The sequence below is a fragment of the Salvelinus alpinus genome, chromosome 20, assembly GCF_045679555.1.
Source record: "Salvelinus alpinus chromosome 20, SLU_Salpinus.1, whole genome shotgun sequence".
NCBI classification, from domain to species: domain Eukaryota; kingdom Metazoa; phylum Chordata; class Actinopteri; order Salmoniformes; family Salmonidae; genus Salvelinus; species Salvelinus alpinus.
In genome coordinates, this window is record NC_092105.1 from 14,838,072 (window position 1) to 14,855,648 (window position 17,577).

General features: G+C 45.9%; 1 protein-coding gene across 1 annotated transcript in view; it reads right to left on the bottom strand.

The window, feature by feature from the left end:
* The window catches only part of tmtops2b (teleost multiple tissue opsin 2b), a 56,632-nt gene extending 40,831 nt beyond the window's left edge, over positions 1–15,801 (bottom strand). Inside the window, exon 1 of the mRNA XM_071354616.1 lies at positions 13,519–15,801. Coding sequence (XP_071210717.1) covers positions 13,519–13,885 — 367 coding nt within the window. The 5' untranslated portion in view covers positions 13,886–15,801. The remainder of the gene's footprint in view (positions 1–13,518) is intronic.
* Between the last annotated feature and the right edge of the window lie 1,776 nt (positions 15,802–17,577).

A 17,577-nucleotide genomic window follows, 5' to 3' on the forward strand; every position in this document is an offset into this window, starting at 1 on the left:
GATAACAATATCCTGTACATGCGTGGTAGGTGTAACATAAGACAAAACAATTACGAGGGTTTGAGTGATACGTTTGAGGACTAAGTGGCCACACCCCTATAACGATGTATGCTGACAGTAGGGAAGCAAGTTCAGGAAGTGACTTCATTTAATATATAAATGAACATGAACAAACCACGAGCAGCGCACCGACATGAAACAGACACGGAAACAATAACGCCTGGGGAAGGAACCAAAGGGTGTGACATAAAGAGGGCAGGGAATACAAGGAGGGGATGAAGTCAAGGTGAGTGTCAATAAGAGCGATTGAGTGACGATGGTGTGACGAAGAGTGACGATGGTGACAGGTGTGCGTAACAATCAGCAGTCTGGTGACCTAGAGGCCAGAGAGGGAGTATACGTGACAACCCATCTCCAAAGTAAGTCATTTGAATGCACTTTTATGACTCAAAGAAGGGTCTTCAACTCTCTCTCTATATTTGTTTCTCTCCTAGCTGCGTTGTTGAGGAACTAGAGCAGGTACACTTATAGTTGTTTAGTTTGGAACACAAACCTGCATCACCGCCATCACACAATTACTGTTGTTGTTTACGCAATCCAAAAACAGACAATTATACATCGCATTCTGGGTCAGGTGGGCATGATTTGAAAGCTTGTTCTATTGCCAACATAACTAGCTAATGTAAGGGCTGTCTCCCTCCTCATCCTCGGACGAGGAGAGGAGAGAAGGATCATCAGACCAAAATGCAGCATTTGGGAAATAAGCCATCTTTTATTTAAACCGACGGCAACACGAAAAAACACTTTCAAATATACAAAACAAGAAAACGACGTTGACGAAAACCTGAACATAAACTTGCATAACTAAACGTAAACTCACGGACAGGAACAGACTACATCAAAACGAAACGAACAGCCAAACAGTCCCGTATGGTACATACATTCGACGACACAGGAGACATAACACAGATACGGAAGACAATCACCCACAAACAAACAGTGAGAACACCCTACCTAAATATGACTCTTAATTAGAGGAGAACGCAAAACACCTGCCTCTAATTAAGAGCCATACCAGGCAACCACAACCAACATAGAAACAGATAACATAGACTGCCCACCCAAAACACATGCCCTGACCTAAACACATACAAAAACAACATAAAACAGGTCAGGACCGTTACAGAACCCCCCCCTCAAGGTGCGAACGCCGGGCGCACCAGCACAAAGTCCAGGGGAGGGTCTGGGTGGGCAGTTGACCACGGTGGTGGCTCCGGCTCTGGACGCTGTCCCCACACCACCATAGTCACTCCCCGCTTCTGTCTTCCCCTCCCAATGACCACCCTAAAACTAACATCCCCTAAATGAACGGCCAGCACCGGGAGAAGGGGCAGCACCGGGACAAGGGGCAGCACCGTGACAAGGGGCAGCACCGTGACAAGGGGCAGCACCGGGACAAGGGGCAGCACCGGGACAAGGGGCAGCACCGGGATAAGGGGCAGCACCGGGATAAGGGGCAGCACCGGGATAAGGGGCAGCACCGGGATAAGGGGCAGCACCGGGACAAGGGGCAGCACCGGGACAAGGGGCAGCACCGGGACAAGGGGCAGGTCCCGGCTGAGGGACTCTGGCAGGTCCCGGCTGAGGGACTCTGGCAGGTCCCGGCTGAGGGACTCTGGCAGGTCCCGGCTGAGGGACTCTGGCAGGTCCCGGCTGAGGGACTCTGGCAGGTCCCGGCTGAGGGACTCTGGCAGGTCCCGGCTGAGGGACTCTGGCAGGTCCCGGCTGAGGGACTCTGGCAGATCCCGGCTGAGGGACTCTGGCAGATCCCGGCTGAGGGACTCTGGCAGATCCCGGCTGAGGGACTCTGGCAGATCCCGGCTGAGGGACTCTGGCAGATCCCGGCTGAGGGACTCTGGCAGGTCCCGGCTGAGGGACTCTGGCAGGTCCCGGCTGAGGGACTCTGGCAGGTCCCGGCTGAGGGACTCTGGCAGGTCCCGGCTGAGGGACTCTGGCAGGTCCCGGCTGAGGGACTCTGGCAGGTCCCGGCTGGACGGCTCTGGCAGGTCCCGGCTGGACGGCTCTGGCAGGTCCCGGCTGGACGGCTCTGGCAGGTCCCGGCTGGACGGCTCTGGCAGGTCCCGGCTGGACGGCTCTGGCAGGTCATGGCAGGACGGCTCTGGCAGGTCATGGCAGGACGGCTCTGGCTGGTCATGGCAGGACGGCTCTGGCTGGTCATGGCAGGACGGCTCTGGCTGGTCATGGCAGGACGGCTCTGGCTGGTCATGGCAGGACGGCTCTGTAGGGAGGAGAAGGAGAGACAGCCTGGTGCGTGGTCTAGGCACTGGCTGCGCTGGAGAGGAGGAAACAGCTGGAGAGAGAACCCGGAGAGACAGCCTGGTACGGGGGGCTGCCACCGGAGGACTGGTACATGGAGGTGGCACCGGGTATACCGGACCGTGAAGGAGGACACGTGCTCTTGAGCACCGAGCCTGCCCAACCTTACCAGGTTGAATGGTGCCCGTAGCCCTGCCAGTGCGGCGAGGTGGAATAGCCCGCACTGGGCTATACTGGCAAACCGGGGACACCATTCGTAAGGCTGGTGCCATGTATGCCGGCCCGAGGAGACGCACTGGTGGCCAGATGCGTTGGGCCGGCTTCATGACATCCAGCTCGATGCCCAACTTAGCCCTCCCAGTGCGGCAAGGTGGAATAGCCCGCACTGGGCTAAGCACGCGTACTGGGGACACCGTGCGCTTTACCGCATAACACGGTGTCTTACCAGTACGACGCCTTCTACCTCCACGGTAAGCACGGGGAGTTGGCTCAGGTATCCTACCCGGCTTTGCCACACTCCTCGTGTGCCCCCCCCCCAAGAAATTTTTGGGTCTGACTCACGGGCTCCCAACCGCGTCGCCGCGCTGCCTCCTCATACCAGCGCCTCTCAGCCTTCGCTGCTTCCAACTCCGCCTTGGGACGGCGATATTCCCCTGGCTGAGCCCAGGGTCCTCTACCGTCCAGGATCTCCTCCCAAGTCCAGAAGTCCTGGTTGCTCTGTTGAGCATTCCCTTGCCGCTTGGTCCTAGGTTGGTGGGTGATTCTGTAAGGGCTGTCTCCCTCCTCATCCTCGGACGAGGAGAGGAGAGAAGGATCATCAGACCAAAATGCAGCATTTGGGAAATAAGCCATCTTTTATTTAAACCGACGGCAACACGAAAAAACACTTTCAAATATACAAAACAAGAAAACGACGTTGACGAAAACCTGAACATAAACTTGCATAACTAAACGTAAACTCACGGACAGGAACAGACTACATCAAAACGAAACGAACAGCCAAACAGTCCCGTATGGTACATACATTCGACGACACAGGAGACATAACACAGATACGGAAGACAATCACCCACAAACAAACAGTGAGAACACCCTACCTAAATATGACTCTTAATTAGAGGAGAACGCAAAACACCTGCCTCTAATTAAGAGCCATACCAGGCAACCACAACCAACATAGAAACAGATAACATAGACTGCCCACCCAAAACACATGCCCTGACCTAAACACATACAAAAACAACATAAAACAGGTCAGGACCGTTACAGCTAAGTTATAAAATACAATCATACAGTGTTAGGCTTTCACATGGCAATTCAGAGAAACAGTAATTTTGGTGCACATAGAGAGGAGTCATTCAGGTCCATTCAGGTGCATGCATCAGCAGCATATTTTCTTCACAATAAACAAACACAGGCTCATTGTGTTCAGAACAACCCAGGGTGTGGCTCCATGTCATCTTGTAACTGTACATCAAACATAGTGACCATAAACGTTGTGTTACAGCTGATTTCCTCCTCTTCGTCTGAAGAGGAGGTGTAGGGATCGGACCAAGACGCAGAGTGGAAAGTGTCCATGTTTTATTATCAAATAAACTGAACACTACACGAAACAAAATAACAAAAGAGAATCTAACCGACAAACAGTCCCGTGTGGCACAACTACTGACACGGAAAACAAACACCCACAAAACACACATGAAACCCAGGCTGCCTAAGTATAATTCTCAATCAGGGACAACGATTGACAGCTGCCTCTGATTGAGAATCATACCAGGCCGAACACAAAATCCCAACATAGAAAATCACACATAGACAACCCACCCAACTCACGCTCTGACCAACTAAATAAATACAAAACAAGGGAAAACAGGTCAGGAACGTGACACGTTGACACTGTATATGACAATGAGTTTTATGATTTGGAAATGTAAAGTGCACCTTTGGCTTCCTTGTATGACATCAACGCGGTATTTATTATAATCCTCAACCTAATCCTCATCTTTCAAAATACATTGAATTATCTTGATTTACAGCTCACACACACGCACACACATCTTACAATTTCAAACACAGACAGACATGTTAGTGAGAGACAGTCAAACACAGACATGTTAGTGAGAGACAGTCAAACACAGACATGTTAGTGAGAGACAGTCAAACACAGACATGTTAGTGAGAGACAGTCAAACACAGACATGTTAGTGAGAGACAGTCAAACACAGACATGTTAGTGAGAGACAGTCAAACACAGACATGTTAGTGAGAGACAGTCAAACACAGACATGTTAGTGAGAGACAGTCAAACACAGACATGTTAGTGAGAGACAGTCAAACACAGACATGTTAGTGAGAGACAGTCAAACACAGACATGTTAGTGAGAGACAGTCAAACACAGACATGTTAGTGAGAGACAGTCAAACACAGACATGTTAGTGAGAGACAGTCAAACACAGACATGTTAGTGAGAGACAGTCAAACACAGACATGTTAGTGAGAGACAGTCGAACACAGACAGACATGTTAGTGAGAGACAGTCAAACACAGACAGACATGTTAGTGAGAGACAGTCAAACACAGACAGACATGTTAGTGAGAGACAGTCGAACACAGACAGACATGTTAGTGAGAGACAGTCAAACACAGACAGACATGTTAGTGAGAGACAGTCAAACACAGACAGACATGTTAGTGAGAGACAGTCGAACACAGACAGACATGTTAGTGAGAGACAGTCAAACACAGACAGACATGTTAGTGAGAGACAGTCAAACACAGACAGACATGTTAGTGAGAGACAGTCGAACACAGACAGACATGTTAGTTAGAGACAGTCAAACACAGACATGTCAGTAAGAGACAGTCAAACACAGACAGACATGTCAGTGAGAGGCAGTGAAACACAGACAGACATGTTAGTGAGAGACAGTCGAACACAGACAGACATGTTAGTTAGAGACAGTCAAACACAGACAGACATGTTAGTGAGAGACAGTCAAACACAGACAGACATGTTAGTGAGAGACAGTCGAACACAGACAGACATGTAATTTAGAGACAGTCAAACACAGACATGTTAGTGAGAGACCGTCAAACACAAACAGACATGTTAGTGAGAGACAGTCGAACACAGACAGACATGTTAGTGAGAGAACGTCAAACACAGACAGACATGTTAGTGAGAGACAGTCAAACACAGACATGTCAGTGAGAGACAGTCAAACACAGACAGACATGTCAGTGAGAGACAGTCAAACACAGACAGACACATCAGTGAGACAGTCAAACACAGACAGACACGTCAGTGAGAGACAGTCAAACACAGACAGACACATCAGTGAGACAGTCGAACACAGACAGACACATCAGTGAGACAGTCGAACACAGACAGACATGTCAGTGAGAGAACGTCAAACACAGACAGACACATCAGTGAGAGACAGTCAAACACAGACAGACAAGTCAGTGAGAGGCAGTGAAACACAGATAGACATGTCAGTGAGAGACAGTCAAACACAGACAGACATGTCAGTGAGAGACAGTCAAACACAGACAGACATGTCAGTGAGAGGCAGTCGAACACAGACAGACATGTTAGTTAGAGACAGTCAAACACAGACAGACATGTTAGTTAGAGACTGTCAAACACAGACAGACATGTTAGTGGGAGACTGTGAAACACAGTCAAACATGTTTGTGAGAGTAGAAAGTCAAAGAAGCAGCCAGACCCAAAGACATGCTACCCGAGTTCAGAGAAAGTCCAATCCGGGCACAGTTGAAGTGAGAATAATGAGAAAGGAGGATATAACCGAGAATATCTTCAAATATTCCTTCTTAAAGCCTTGGGGTTGGTCTTATGGAAAGAATGAGATATTCCCTGCTTGTCTGAGTTAGGTAACGGAGTGGAAACGAATAGGGAAGGTCATTTTTTATTCACTTCAAACCTTTCCGCACTCTTCATGAAGACATCCACCTGCTGTTTCTTCGCGGTTGCAATTTCAGGGATGTACAAAAGCCAAAAGTATGTGGACACCTGCTCGTCGAACCTCTCATTCCAAAATCATGAGCATTAATAGGGAATTGGCCCCCGTTGCTGCTTTAACAGCCTCCAATCTTCTGGGAAGGCTTTCTACTAGATGTTGGAACATTGCTTAGGGGACTTGCTTCCATTCAGCCACAAGAGCATTGGTGAGGTCAGGCACTGATGTTGGGCGATTAGGCCTGTCTCGCAGTCGGCGTTCCAATTCATCCCAAAGATCTTTGATGGGGTTGAGGTCAGGGCTCTGTGCAAGCCAGTCAAGTTCTTCCACAGCGATCTCGACAAACCATTTCTGTATGGACCTCGCTTTGTGCACAGGGGCATTGTCATTCCTAAACAGGAAAGGGCCTTCCGAACCGAACCATGTCCGAACCATGAAAAACAGCCTCAGACCATTATTCCTCCTCCTGTGTGTGTGTGTGTGTGTGTGTGTGTGTGTGTGTGTGTGTGTGTGTGTGTGTGTGTGTGTGTGTGTGTGTGTGTGTGTGTGTGTGTGTGTGTGTGTGTGTGTGTGTGTGTGTGTGTGTGTGTGTGTGTAGTTGAGATGCGAATCAGTTTCACTGCAAAACAGAAAAGTCACTGGTACACTGCCTTTGTCATGTATAATCCCTCTCCGGCCTCTAGGTCATCAGGCTGCTGATTATCCCGCACACCTGTCACCATCGTCTCGCACACCTGTCACCATCGTCTCGCACACCTGCGCCTCGCACACCTGCGCCTCGCACACCTGTCACTCCCCTCGGTTCTTTCCTCAGGTGTTATTGACTCTGTTTTCATTTCGGGTCCAGGAACTGCTACTGGCTCTCATGCCTCAACCAGGTCGCCAGGCTCTCATGCCTCAGCCGGATCGCCAGGCTCTCATGCCTCAGCCGGATCGCCAGGCTCCCCTGCCTCAGCCGGCTCATCGGGCTTTGGTGCCTCCGCCGGATCGCTAGGCTACCCTGCTTCCACCGGCTCGTCAAGTTCTCATGCCTCAGCCGGATTGCCAGGCTCCCCTGCCTCAACGGATCTGTCATGTTTCCACGCCTCCGCTGACTCGACAGGTTCCCGTGCCTCAGCTGGCGTGACAGGTCTGCTCCTGATCCCCGGGTGTGTCCCCTTTGACGGCGTCCTGCAGCTGGAGCCACGCGTTGGTGAGGGGCACTGTCACATACACTCCCCCTCTGGCCTCTAGATCATCAGGCTGCTGATTATCCTGCACACCTGTCACCATCGTCTCGCGCACCTGCGCCTCATGACACGTACCTGGACTCCATCACCTCCTTGATTATCTTCCCTATATCTGTCACTCACCTGGACTCCATCACCTCCTTGATTATCTTCCCTATATCTGTCACTCCACTTGGCTCTTTCCTCAGGTGTTATTGACTCTGTTTTCATGTCAGTGCGCTGTTTGTTTCGTGTTCATTGTTTCTTTTATTTATTAAAACACTCACTCCCTGAACTTGCTTCCTGACTCTCAGCGCACTCGTTATAGCCTTGAATGATTTACACACAACATTAAAAGATTTTCCAATCTCACTTATGTAGTTCTCTCTCCACTTTTGTGTTAAAAAACATCTGACACATATTTAGTGACTGTAGATCAAGAATTCAAGTCCACAGAAACATGAAAATCTGAGGCAGCGGGTGTCACGATCGTCTTGTGGTGAGAGAGAGGACCAAGGCGCAGCGTGTGAAAAATACATCTTCTCTTTATTTTGAAGATGAACAAACGAAACAAAAACAACAAACAGACAAACGTGAAGCTATGCAAGAACTAGTGCACACTAATACTAAGGCCAGGGTGTGACAGCGGGTAGATCTATACACTGGCCTGAGATGAGCTGAGCAAGAAGAAAGTACATGTTTATAATAATGTTAACAACTGCCTCCTAGATTGAATCCTACTACACCGGCTATGACACTCGTCGGATGTGGCAGGGCGTAAAAACGATTAGGTACTACAAAGGGAAGCCCAGCCACGAGCTGCCCAGTCACTCACGCCTACGGGATGAGCAAAATGCCTTTTATGCTCGCTTTAAAGCAAAGGAACACTGACACATGTATGAGAGCACCAGCTGTTCTGGATGACTGTGTGATCACGCTCTCCGTAGCAAAAAATATGCGGGCCAGATGGGTTACCAAGACGTGTACTCAAAGCATGCACGGACCAACTGGCAAATATCTTCACTGACATTTTCAAACTCTTCCTGGCCGAGTCTGTAATACCTACATGTTTCAAACAGACCACCATAGTCCCTATGACCAAGATAGCAAAGGTAACCTGCCTAAATGATTACCGCCCGTAGCACTCACGTCTGTAGCCATGAAGTGCTTTGAAAGGCTGGTCATGGCTCACAACATCATCATGCCAGAAACCCTAGACCCACTCCAATTCGCATACCGCCCCAACAGATCCACAGATGACGCAATTTCAATTGCACTCCACACTGCCCTTTCCCACCTGAACAAAAATAACACCTACAGTGGGGCAAAAAAGTATTTAGTCAGCACCCAATTGTGCAAGTTCTCCCACTTAAAAAGATGAGAGAGGCCTGTAATTTTCATCATAGGTACACTTCAACTATGACAGACAAAATGAGAAAAATAAATCCAGAAAATCACATTGTAGGATTTTTTATGAATTTATTTGCAAATGATGGTGGAAAATAAGGACCCTGGGACTAAACACCTTCCTCTGCAACTGGATCCTGGACTTCCTGATTGGCCACCCCCAGGTGGTAATTGTAGGCAACAACAGATATGCCACGCTGATCCTCAACACTGGGGCCCTCAGGGGTGCCTGCTTAGTGTTTGGTGTTTGGCCTTGTAGTCGTGGGTGAACAGGGAGCACAGGAGGGGTGCCAGGTCAACAACCTCTCTCTTAATGTGAGAAAGACAAAGGAGCTGATTGTGGACTATAGGAAAAGGAGGGCCGTACAGATCCCCATTAACATCTACGGATCTGATGTGGAGCGGGTCGAGAGTTTCAAGTTCCTTGGTGTCCACATCATCAACAAACTATGGTCCAAACACATCAAGACAGTTGTGAAGAGGGCACGCCAATAGCTTTTCCCCCTCAGGAGACTGAAAAGATTTGGCATGGGTCTCCAGATCCTCAAAAAGTTCTGCAGCTGCACGATCGAGAATATCCTACCTGGTTGCATTACCACCTGGTATGGCACTACAGAGGGTAGTACGTACGGCCCAGTACATCACTGGGGCCAAGATTCCTGCCATCCAGAACCTATATACTAGGTGGTGTCAGAGGAAGGCCCAAAGAATTGTCAAAGACTCCAGTCACCCAAGTCATAGACTGTTCTCTCTGCTACCATACGGCAAGCGGTACCGGAGTGCCAAGTCTTGAACCAAAAGGCTCCTTAACACCTTCTATCCCCAAGCCATAAGACTGCTGAACAACTAAACTAATCAAATGGCGACCCGGACTATTTACATTGAACCCCCCCTTTGTTTTTACACTGCTGCTACTCGCTGTTTATTATCTATGCATGGTCACTTTACAAATGACCTTGATTAACCTGTACCCCTGCACATTGACTCGGTACCGGTACCCCGTGTATATTGTTATGTACAGTTCTTGTGTTGCCTTTTGACTGATTAGATTTTTTTACTTTTGTTTATTTTGTAAATATTTTCTTAACTCTACTTCTTGAACTGCACTGTGGGTTAAGGGCGCATGTGACAAATACAATTTGATTTGATTAGATAACTCTATTTAATATGACAGGAATGCATTTTTACTCTAGTGATAATTTCCTTTTCCAAGGACTTCTCCTACTCCAATACTGTGCATTCAAATTGCTATATTCTACGCTATGTTCCAGAACATAATTCTTTCCCAATCTCTCATTCAGACTTTTTCACTTCACTCTACCACCTCCTACCAAGGAACTCTGCACTCTGTTTGAGACAGAAGGACCCTTTCCACTGGGCACAGACGTCAGTCCCACATTAGTTAGTTCAACATTAGTTTAACATCATTTCATTGAAATGACGTGGAAATAACGTTGATTCAACCAGTGTGTGCCCAGTGGTTTGGCTTCCCCAGCAACCCCCACTCAGAGTGACGGATGTCGTTACAAATAGCTATTCCTTTGATTAGCCTGTTTGCTAATTCGGATGACCAAAAGCAAATGGTTTTACTTCAAAGCTTAGATGGAGTTGAACACATCACACGGAAGAGAGGATGGGTTTTTCTGCATAACATTACCGAGATAAATGATATCAAAGAGTCAGTAGTCCACTTGAAAAGCATGACCATGTGGAGTTTCTTTCTTCAGGCCACACTCCTCAATCCCTTTTCCCACCCACAGTGAGCCCATAGCATTTGTGTATAGAAACGGACGGGTGGACGGACCATGGCCATGTTACTGCCACTCTCAGTTCAGGAAATGGCCGGGACGGTTATCACAGAATAACTCGTTGTGACATTTGCCAAAACTCAGCCAGAACCACGTGTCTTGTTATAGCAAGGGAGTCATCTCAGAAGTCCCAGACCTATAGCAAGAGCACTAGGTCTGGGAATCATTTTGGATTTTCTTGGCCACTTCAAAAGGGTAGAAAATACGTCTGTCCAAAGAGACTTAAGAGTCTGCAGACTGCAGCCCACATGGCTAAAAGCTCCTCAGCAAGAAATATAATGTCTTATGTGCTTGTTGTGGACTGAGGAGCTCTAACCTCAGTCCACATGGCACTTTTGTGTTGTTGTGGTCTCAAGGATAATCAATGGAAACAGGATGCACCTGAGATAAATTATGAGTCTCATAACAAAGGGTCTGAATACTTATGTAAATAAGGTATTTCATTTTTTTTATTTTTTTTATACATTTGCAAACATTTCTAAAAATCTGTTTTCGCTTTGTCATTATATGGTGTTGTGTGTAAATTGCTCAGGACATTTTTTTTATTTAAACCATTTTAGAATAAGGCTGTAAAGTAACAAAATGTTGAAAAAGTCAAGAGGTCTGAGTACCATCCAAAGGCACTGTAAATATACTGTATATAATCCAATAATTATATGGATTTATATATAATCCAAACATTTATCCATATAATTTATAATGTATCTAACCGTTACTGTATATATACTATATATAAGTCCAATAAATAATAATTATTATGCCTTAGTGTAGCCTTTGCCTTCTATGTTTTATTACACAATGCATTGTGTGCTTATAATAAGGTGCGTTGATGATATTGTATGCTTGATGTAAACTATGCCTTCTTCACTACACAGTGCCTTGTAACCTATGCTCTGCTTTAGCGCATTTCAAAATCCACTAGACACCCCGTCTCACCGTCAGAAACACCTGTAGCTAAGTGGGTAGGCTATTACACACATTGCGCATCTTGACATCAACACAGAGACAAACTCGAAATGCTCCATTGACATTATTGTGACAAGTTGGGGACACATTTAGGAAACAACTTCTAGCTATTCATTTTTGTGAAAATAACTAATTTGAAGAAATATTCCAAAACCTTGGGCAGCAGCTAGCCTAGTGGTTAGAGGCAGGTAGCCTAGTGGTTAGAGGCAGGTAGCCTAGTGGTTAGAGGCAGGTAGCCTAGTGTTTAGAGGCAGCTAGCCTAGTGGTTAGAGGCAGGTAGCCTAGTGGTTAGAGGCAGGTAGCCTAGTGTTTAGAGGCAGCTAGCCTAGTGGTTAGAGGCAGGTAGCCTAGTGGTTAGAGGCAGCTAGCCTAGTGGTTAGAGGCAGCTAGCCTAGTGGTTAGAGGCAGCTAGCCTAGTGGTTAGAGGCAGCTAGCCTAGTGGTTAGAGGCAGGTAGCCTAGTGTTTAGAGGCAGCTAGCCTAGTGTTTAGAGGCAGGTAGCCTAGTGGTTAGAGGCAGGTAGCCTAGTGTTGAGGCAGGTAGCCTAGTGGTTAGAGGCTGGTAGCCTAGTGGTTAGAGGCAGGTAGCCTAGTGGTTAGAGGCAGGTAGCCTAGTGGTTAGAGGCAGCTAGCCTAGTGTTTAGAGGCAGCTAGCCTAGTGGTTAGAGGCAGGTAGCCTAGTGGTTAGAGGCAGGTAGCCTAGTGGTTAGAGGAAGCTAGCCTAGTGGTTAGAGGCAGCTAGCCTAGTGGTTAGAGGCAGGTAGCCTAGTGGTTAGAGGCAGGTAGCCTAGTGGTTAGAGTCAGGTAGCCTAGTGGTTAGAGGCAGCTAGCCTAGTGGTTAGAGGCAGCTAGCCTAGTGGTTAGAGGCAGCTAGCCTAGTGATTGGAGTCAGGTAGCCTAGTGGTTAGAGGCAGGTAGCCTAGTGGTTAGAGGCAGCTAGCCTAGTGGTTAGAGGCAGCTAGCCTAGTGATTAGAGGCAGGTAGCCTAGTGGTTAGAGGCAGGTAGCCTAGTGGTTAGAGTGTTGGACTAGTATCCGAAAGATTCCAAGATCGAATCCCCAAGCTGACAAGGTAAAAATCTGTTGTTCTACCCCTGAACAAGGCAGTTAACCCACTGTGCCCAGGTTGTCATAGAAAATAAGACTTTGTTCTTAACTGACTTGCCTAGTTAAACAAATAAAACTTGATTTGAGTAGAAGAAGCTGCTACCCAGTGATTTAGTTGCCAGAGTGGTTCAAATTCTTGCAGTATGACCAGATATAAGGAACCTACAAGAATAGGGCATGCTAAACCATCTGAAGGTTTTAGTTCAGGCTAAACGTTTTAGGACTATGAAATTACATTTTAAAGATGGTAAAAGTTTAAAGTTCCATTAATTGGGTAAATATACAGCAGCCCTACTACACTGTAAAAAAAATATTTGTTGAGTCAACTTTAAAAAGTTTGTTTCCCTGCTGCCTTAAAAGTTTCAGTTAAATCCTATCTGAATGTCATGTCGCGTTAATTCATCTAAAGTATCTTCAACCTAGTATAGTAAGTGAAACTGACAAATGTGTTTTAAATGACATGTTGAGTGAATTTGATACTTTTAGTCAAAAGTAACATTCTTGTCAAATTCTTCACCATGAGCACAAGTGGGACTAATTCCCATCTGGATTTTGAACTCAGAACCTTTCAGGTGACAGCCACCAGGTCTGTGGTCAAGGAACAAATTGGCAACAGATTTACTGCCAATAATACATTAATCAATTTGCTCTAATTTCTCACTAACTGCCTTTATTAGGCTGTAGAGACGCATCTCGGGTCGACTCACCGAAGCAGGAGTTGATGAAGCCATACCACAAGCAGCCGTGGCGGCCCAGGAGCCACTTTCCCTTGATACTGGAGGTGAAGCTGAGCGTGGTGCCGAACATGCACACCAGCATGTCGCTCACGCTGATGTTGAGCAGGAGCATGTTGACCGGAGTACGCAGAGTTTTAAACTTGCAGAAGAGAAGCAGTACGACGAAGTTGTTAAGGAAGCCGAAGATCATTATCAAGCCCAGGAACACAGAGAGCACGATGAAGCCAGTCCTGGACAGAGTCTCTTTCGGTGTGTCGCGCCATTCCCGGTCCAGGAAACTGAACGGGTCGTCGCTCACGTTGTAGGTGTAGTTGAGGCCAGCCAGATCAGAAAACATCCTGGATGATGTTCACACGAACGCTCATATTACTCAGGTCGGGAGAAGATTGGCTGAGTTGGGGCATGCAGTGCGCGCGGAGCTCATACCATCATTACCTGGCCATGTCTCTCTCTATCTCTCGCCCCCCATGTCAGCGCTTCACAGAATGTCCAGACCTCCGTTTAATACACTAGTCTACAGCTTGTCGCGTTAATCCACGCCGTTAATCACGGTGAAATATTACTCTTACTTTCCATCGGTACAATTTTATGTTACGTTAAAAACATATCCACTAGACTACTGCGCCGGCGGTAGTTTTGTCTAGCTTTGAGATTCACTTGGGGAAAAAAGTGTTTTTCAAATAACGTTCTTACAAGTGCAGGCTCACAACATACTTGTGGTGATACTGTGTCCCATCAAGTCTACTGAAGATTGGAGGAGGTGATATCTCAACTGCGTGGCGATGGTGCAAGGCAATCCCGCGGTGTGCAGCGAGGCTCGTCCCGGGTGTCCATCGCCGTTACGCGCGGGCTTCACCGTTCATTCACAAATCTCGAATGTCACAGGGTGGGTGCGTAACGTGTTTCACACACTGTTCCCAATTGCTAGGAAATTACTAAAATACATGATTAATTATTGTTCATGATATTATTGCTGACCGACATACATTAAGAGTGCATTAACCATTTATCCTAATTTGGCAGATTTCTTGACAAATACTTTTAGATTTAGCCTACAGTATTATGTTTTTGTTCAAGAGAGTATACCATTTCAATTTTTTGATTCAATGGCCAGGCGACTGTAAAAGTTGGCTCTCTTTTGTCTTTGTGATCTAAATCCCATCTTCAGTTATTGTGTACCGCGCTACTTTGCTACTGTTGAATTTAGTGATCAGTGAGAGCGCGCGAGCCTGAGAGTCCTCGGTTCCAAGTACAGTGCAGATTGTTATAGCCAGATTTTACGTCACGAGAGAGAGAGAGAATTGTCCTGCTCGAGTAATCGACTGGCATCGAACCCTAGCCGTCAGAGCTCTGCAATACAAAGCCGATCTTACCCACTTCCAGACATAAATGGACACTTTACCTCCAAATCCAAATGATCCATGGTTTTAAATGTTGTAAGCATATGAAAGTCAGTTTAATTATGTGACAATAATAACCCAGTGGGCACAGCCGTCAGTCACTTCAACATCTATTCCAAATTGGTTCAACAATTGAATTGAAATGGAAGTGGAAACAACGTTGATTCAATCAATGTGCGCCCACTGGGAACATTGACAAAACACTTCAGCGACGGGGTTCCCGAGTGGCGCAGTGGTTTAAGGCACTGCAGCTATTATGGGTTTGAGTCCAGGCTCTGTCGCAGCTGGCCGCGACCGGGAGACCCATGGGGCGGAGCACAATTGGCCCAGCGTCGTCCGGGTTAGGGGAGGGCAGGGATGACCTTGTCCAATCGTGCACTAGCGACTCCTGTGGCTGGCCGGGCGCAGTGCACGCTGACACGGTTGCCAGGTGCACGTGTTTCCTCCAACACATTGACACATTGGTTAGTTGCAGGATTGTGTCAAGAAGCAGTGTGGCTTGGCTTGGTTGTGTTTTGGAGGATGCACGGCTCTCGACCTTTGTCTCTCCCGAGGCCATATGGGAGTTGCAGCGATGAGACAAGACTGTAACTACCAATTGGAAACAACAAAATTGGGGAGAAAATGGGTTTTTAAAAAAGGCTTCCGTGACACTCTAAGTGAACTCTGAAGGGAAATAACACTGGAGGGAGAATAACACAGTTCTCTTTGTATTCACACTGCCCTTGCCTTTAAATGAGGACTCAACTCTTTTGCCAGTTCACTTCAACTATTTTGTGGACCGATTTCTCTTTGCATTCACACTGCTATGTTTACAATAGAACCAAGATCTTTTCCCAAGATGCCCTCTGGGTTTTTACAAAGTGTAGGACAAGCCATTCAATCAGAATGCGTTATATGGACAGCTAGATATACTGTACCTACTTACATTTAAAAATATAAAACATCATAATTGTAATCAGAAGATACTATTAACATGTCAATTTGATTGGTAACAGAATAAAAAGCAACAGAATAACTGCAGAATAAATAATGCTGTAATTTAAAATTGTACACCCAAGGTAGGCTACTGCCCCTTTAAGAGCTAGAATAGATTTTGTACCCTATGTTGTGATTCTCACCAAATCTGTTCAAACTCCACAACCAATAAACAGTTTATGAAGCTCTCTTAGCCTTTAGATCACATATTGCAAATAAATAATCTGAACTAAAAACTCCACACATGGAATTTCTGTGCGTCCCTGACAATAACTAAATCAATATCCAAAAACAGCACACATTTTTTCCCGCGAACCTCCAAATCATCGTCTCTCTTTTGTGGCACCAATGTGAGGGTGCATGGCAGAGGAAACGGTGTTGCAGTAGTCAGTGGTGGAAAAAGTACTCAATAGTCATACTTGACTAAAAGTAAAGATACCTTAATAGAAAAGTGAAAGTCACCATGTAAAATACTACTTGAGTAAAAGTTTAAAGGTATTTGGTTTTAAATATACTTAAGTATCAGAAGTAAATGTAGTTGCTAAAATATACTTAGGTATCAAAAGTATAAGTACAAATAAAATAAAAATCCTGCTTCTCATTCAGTGGTGGAAAAAGTACCCAATAGTCATACTTGAGTAAAAGTAAAGATACCTTAATAGAAAATGACTCAAGTAAAAGTGAAAGTCACCCAGTAAAATACTACTTGAGTAAAAGTCTAAAAGTATTTGGTTTTAAATATACGTAAGTATAAAGAGTAAATGTAATTGCTAAAATATACTTAAGTATCAAAAGTAAAAGTATGAATAATTTCTACTTCCTTACGGTTCCTTACAGTTCCTCACGGTTGCGTGACGTTTGTGTCACGTTTGTTTCTGTTTACCTGTTATTTTTGTGAAGGTTTCACTACGATTAAAATAAATGTGGAATTACATGCACGCTGCGCCTTGGCTCATCTATGACGGTGAGTTTGAAGACAGTGAATGTGACAGTATTGTTGTGAATTGTTAGATATTACTGCACTGTTGGAGCTAGAAACACAAGCATTTCACAAACACAAGCATTTCGCTACACCCGCAATTACATCTGCTAAACGTGTATATGTGACAAATACAATTTGATTTGATTGGATTTAAACAGTCCACCTTGCCAGATTAGCACTTTTCAAATACAAAAATACTGTATATTTCATATTCTTACTTTTCTTTTTCGCTGGTTGTCTTGCATACACAAATGTGTTTTCCTAATTTAACTTTTTAGGGATAGGGGGCAGTATTCGGAATTTCGGATGAATGACGTGCCCAAAGTAAACTGCCTGTTACTCAGGCCCAGAGGCTAGGATATGCATATAATTGATAGTATTGGATGGAAAACACTCTGAAGTTTCAAAACTGTTAAAATAATGTCTGTGAGTATAACAGAACTGATATGGCAGGCAAAAACCCGAGGAGAATCCATCCGGAAATTAATTTTTTGAGGTCACAGCCCATTCAAATGCTTGTTTATGGGAGATTCATAGTAATACCTCCCAGATTGCAGTTCATATTGCTTCCACTAGATGTCAACAGTCTTTAGAAAGGGTTTCAGGCTTGTTTTTTGAAAAATGACTTAGTAATTGTAGTTTTTCAAGGTGGCTCTCATTTTGGACTGT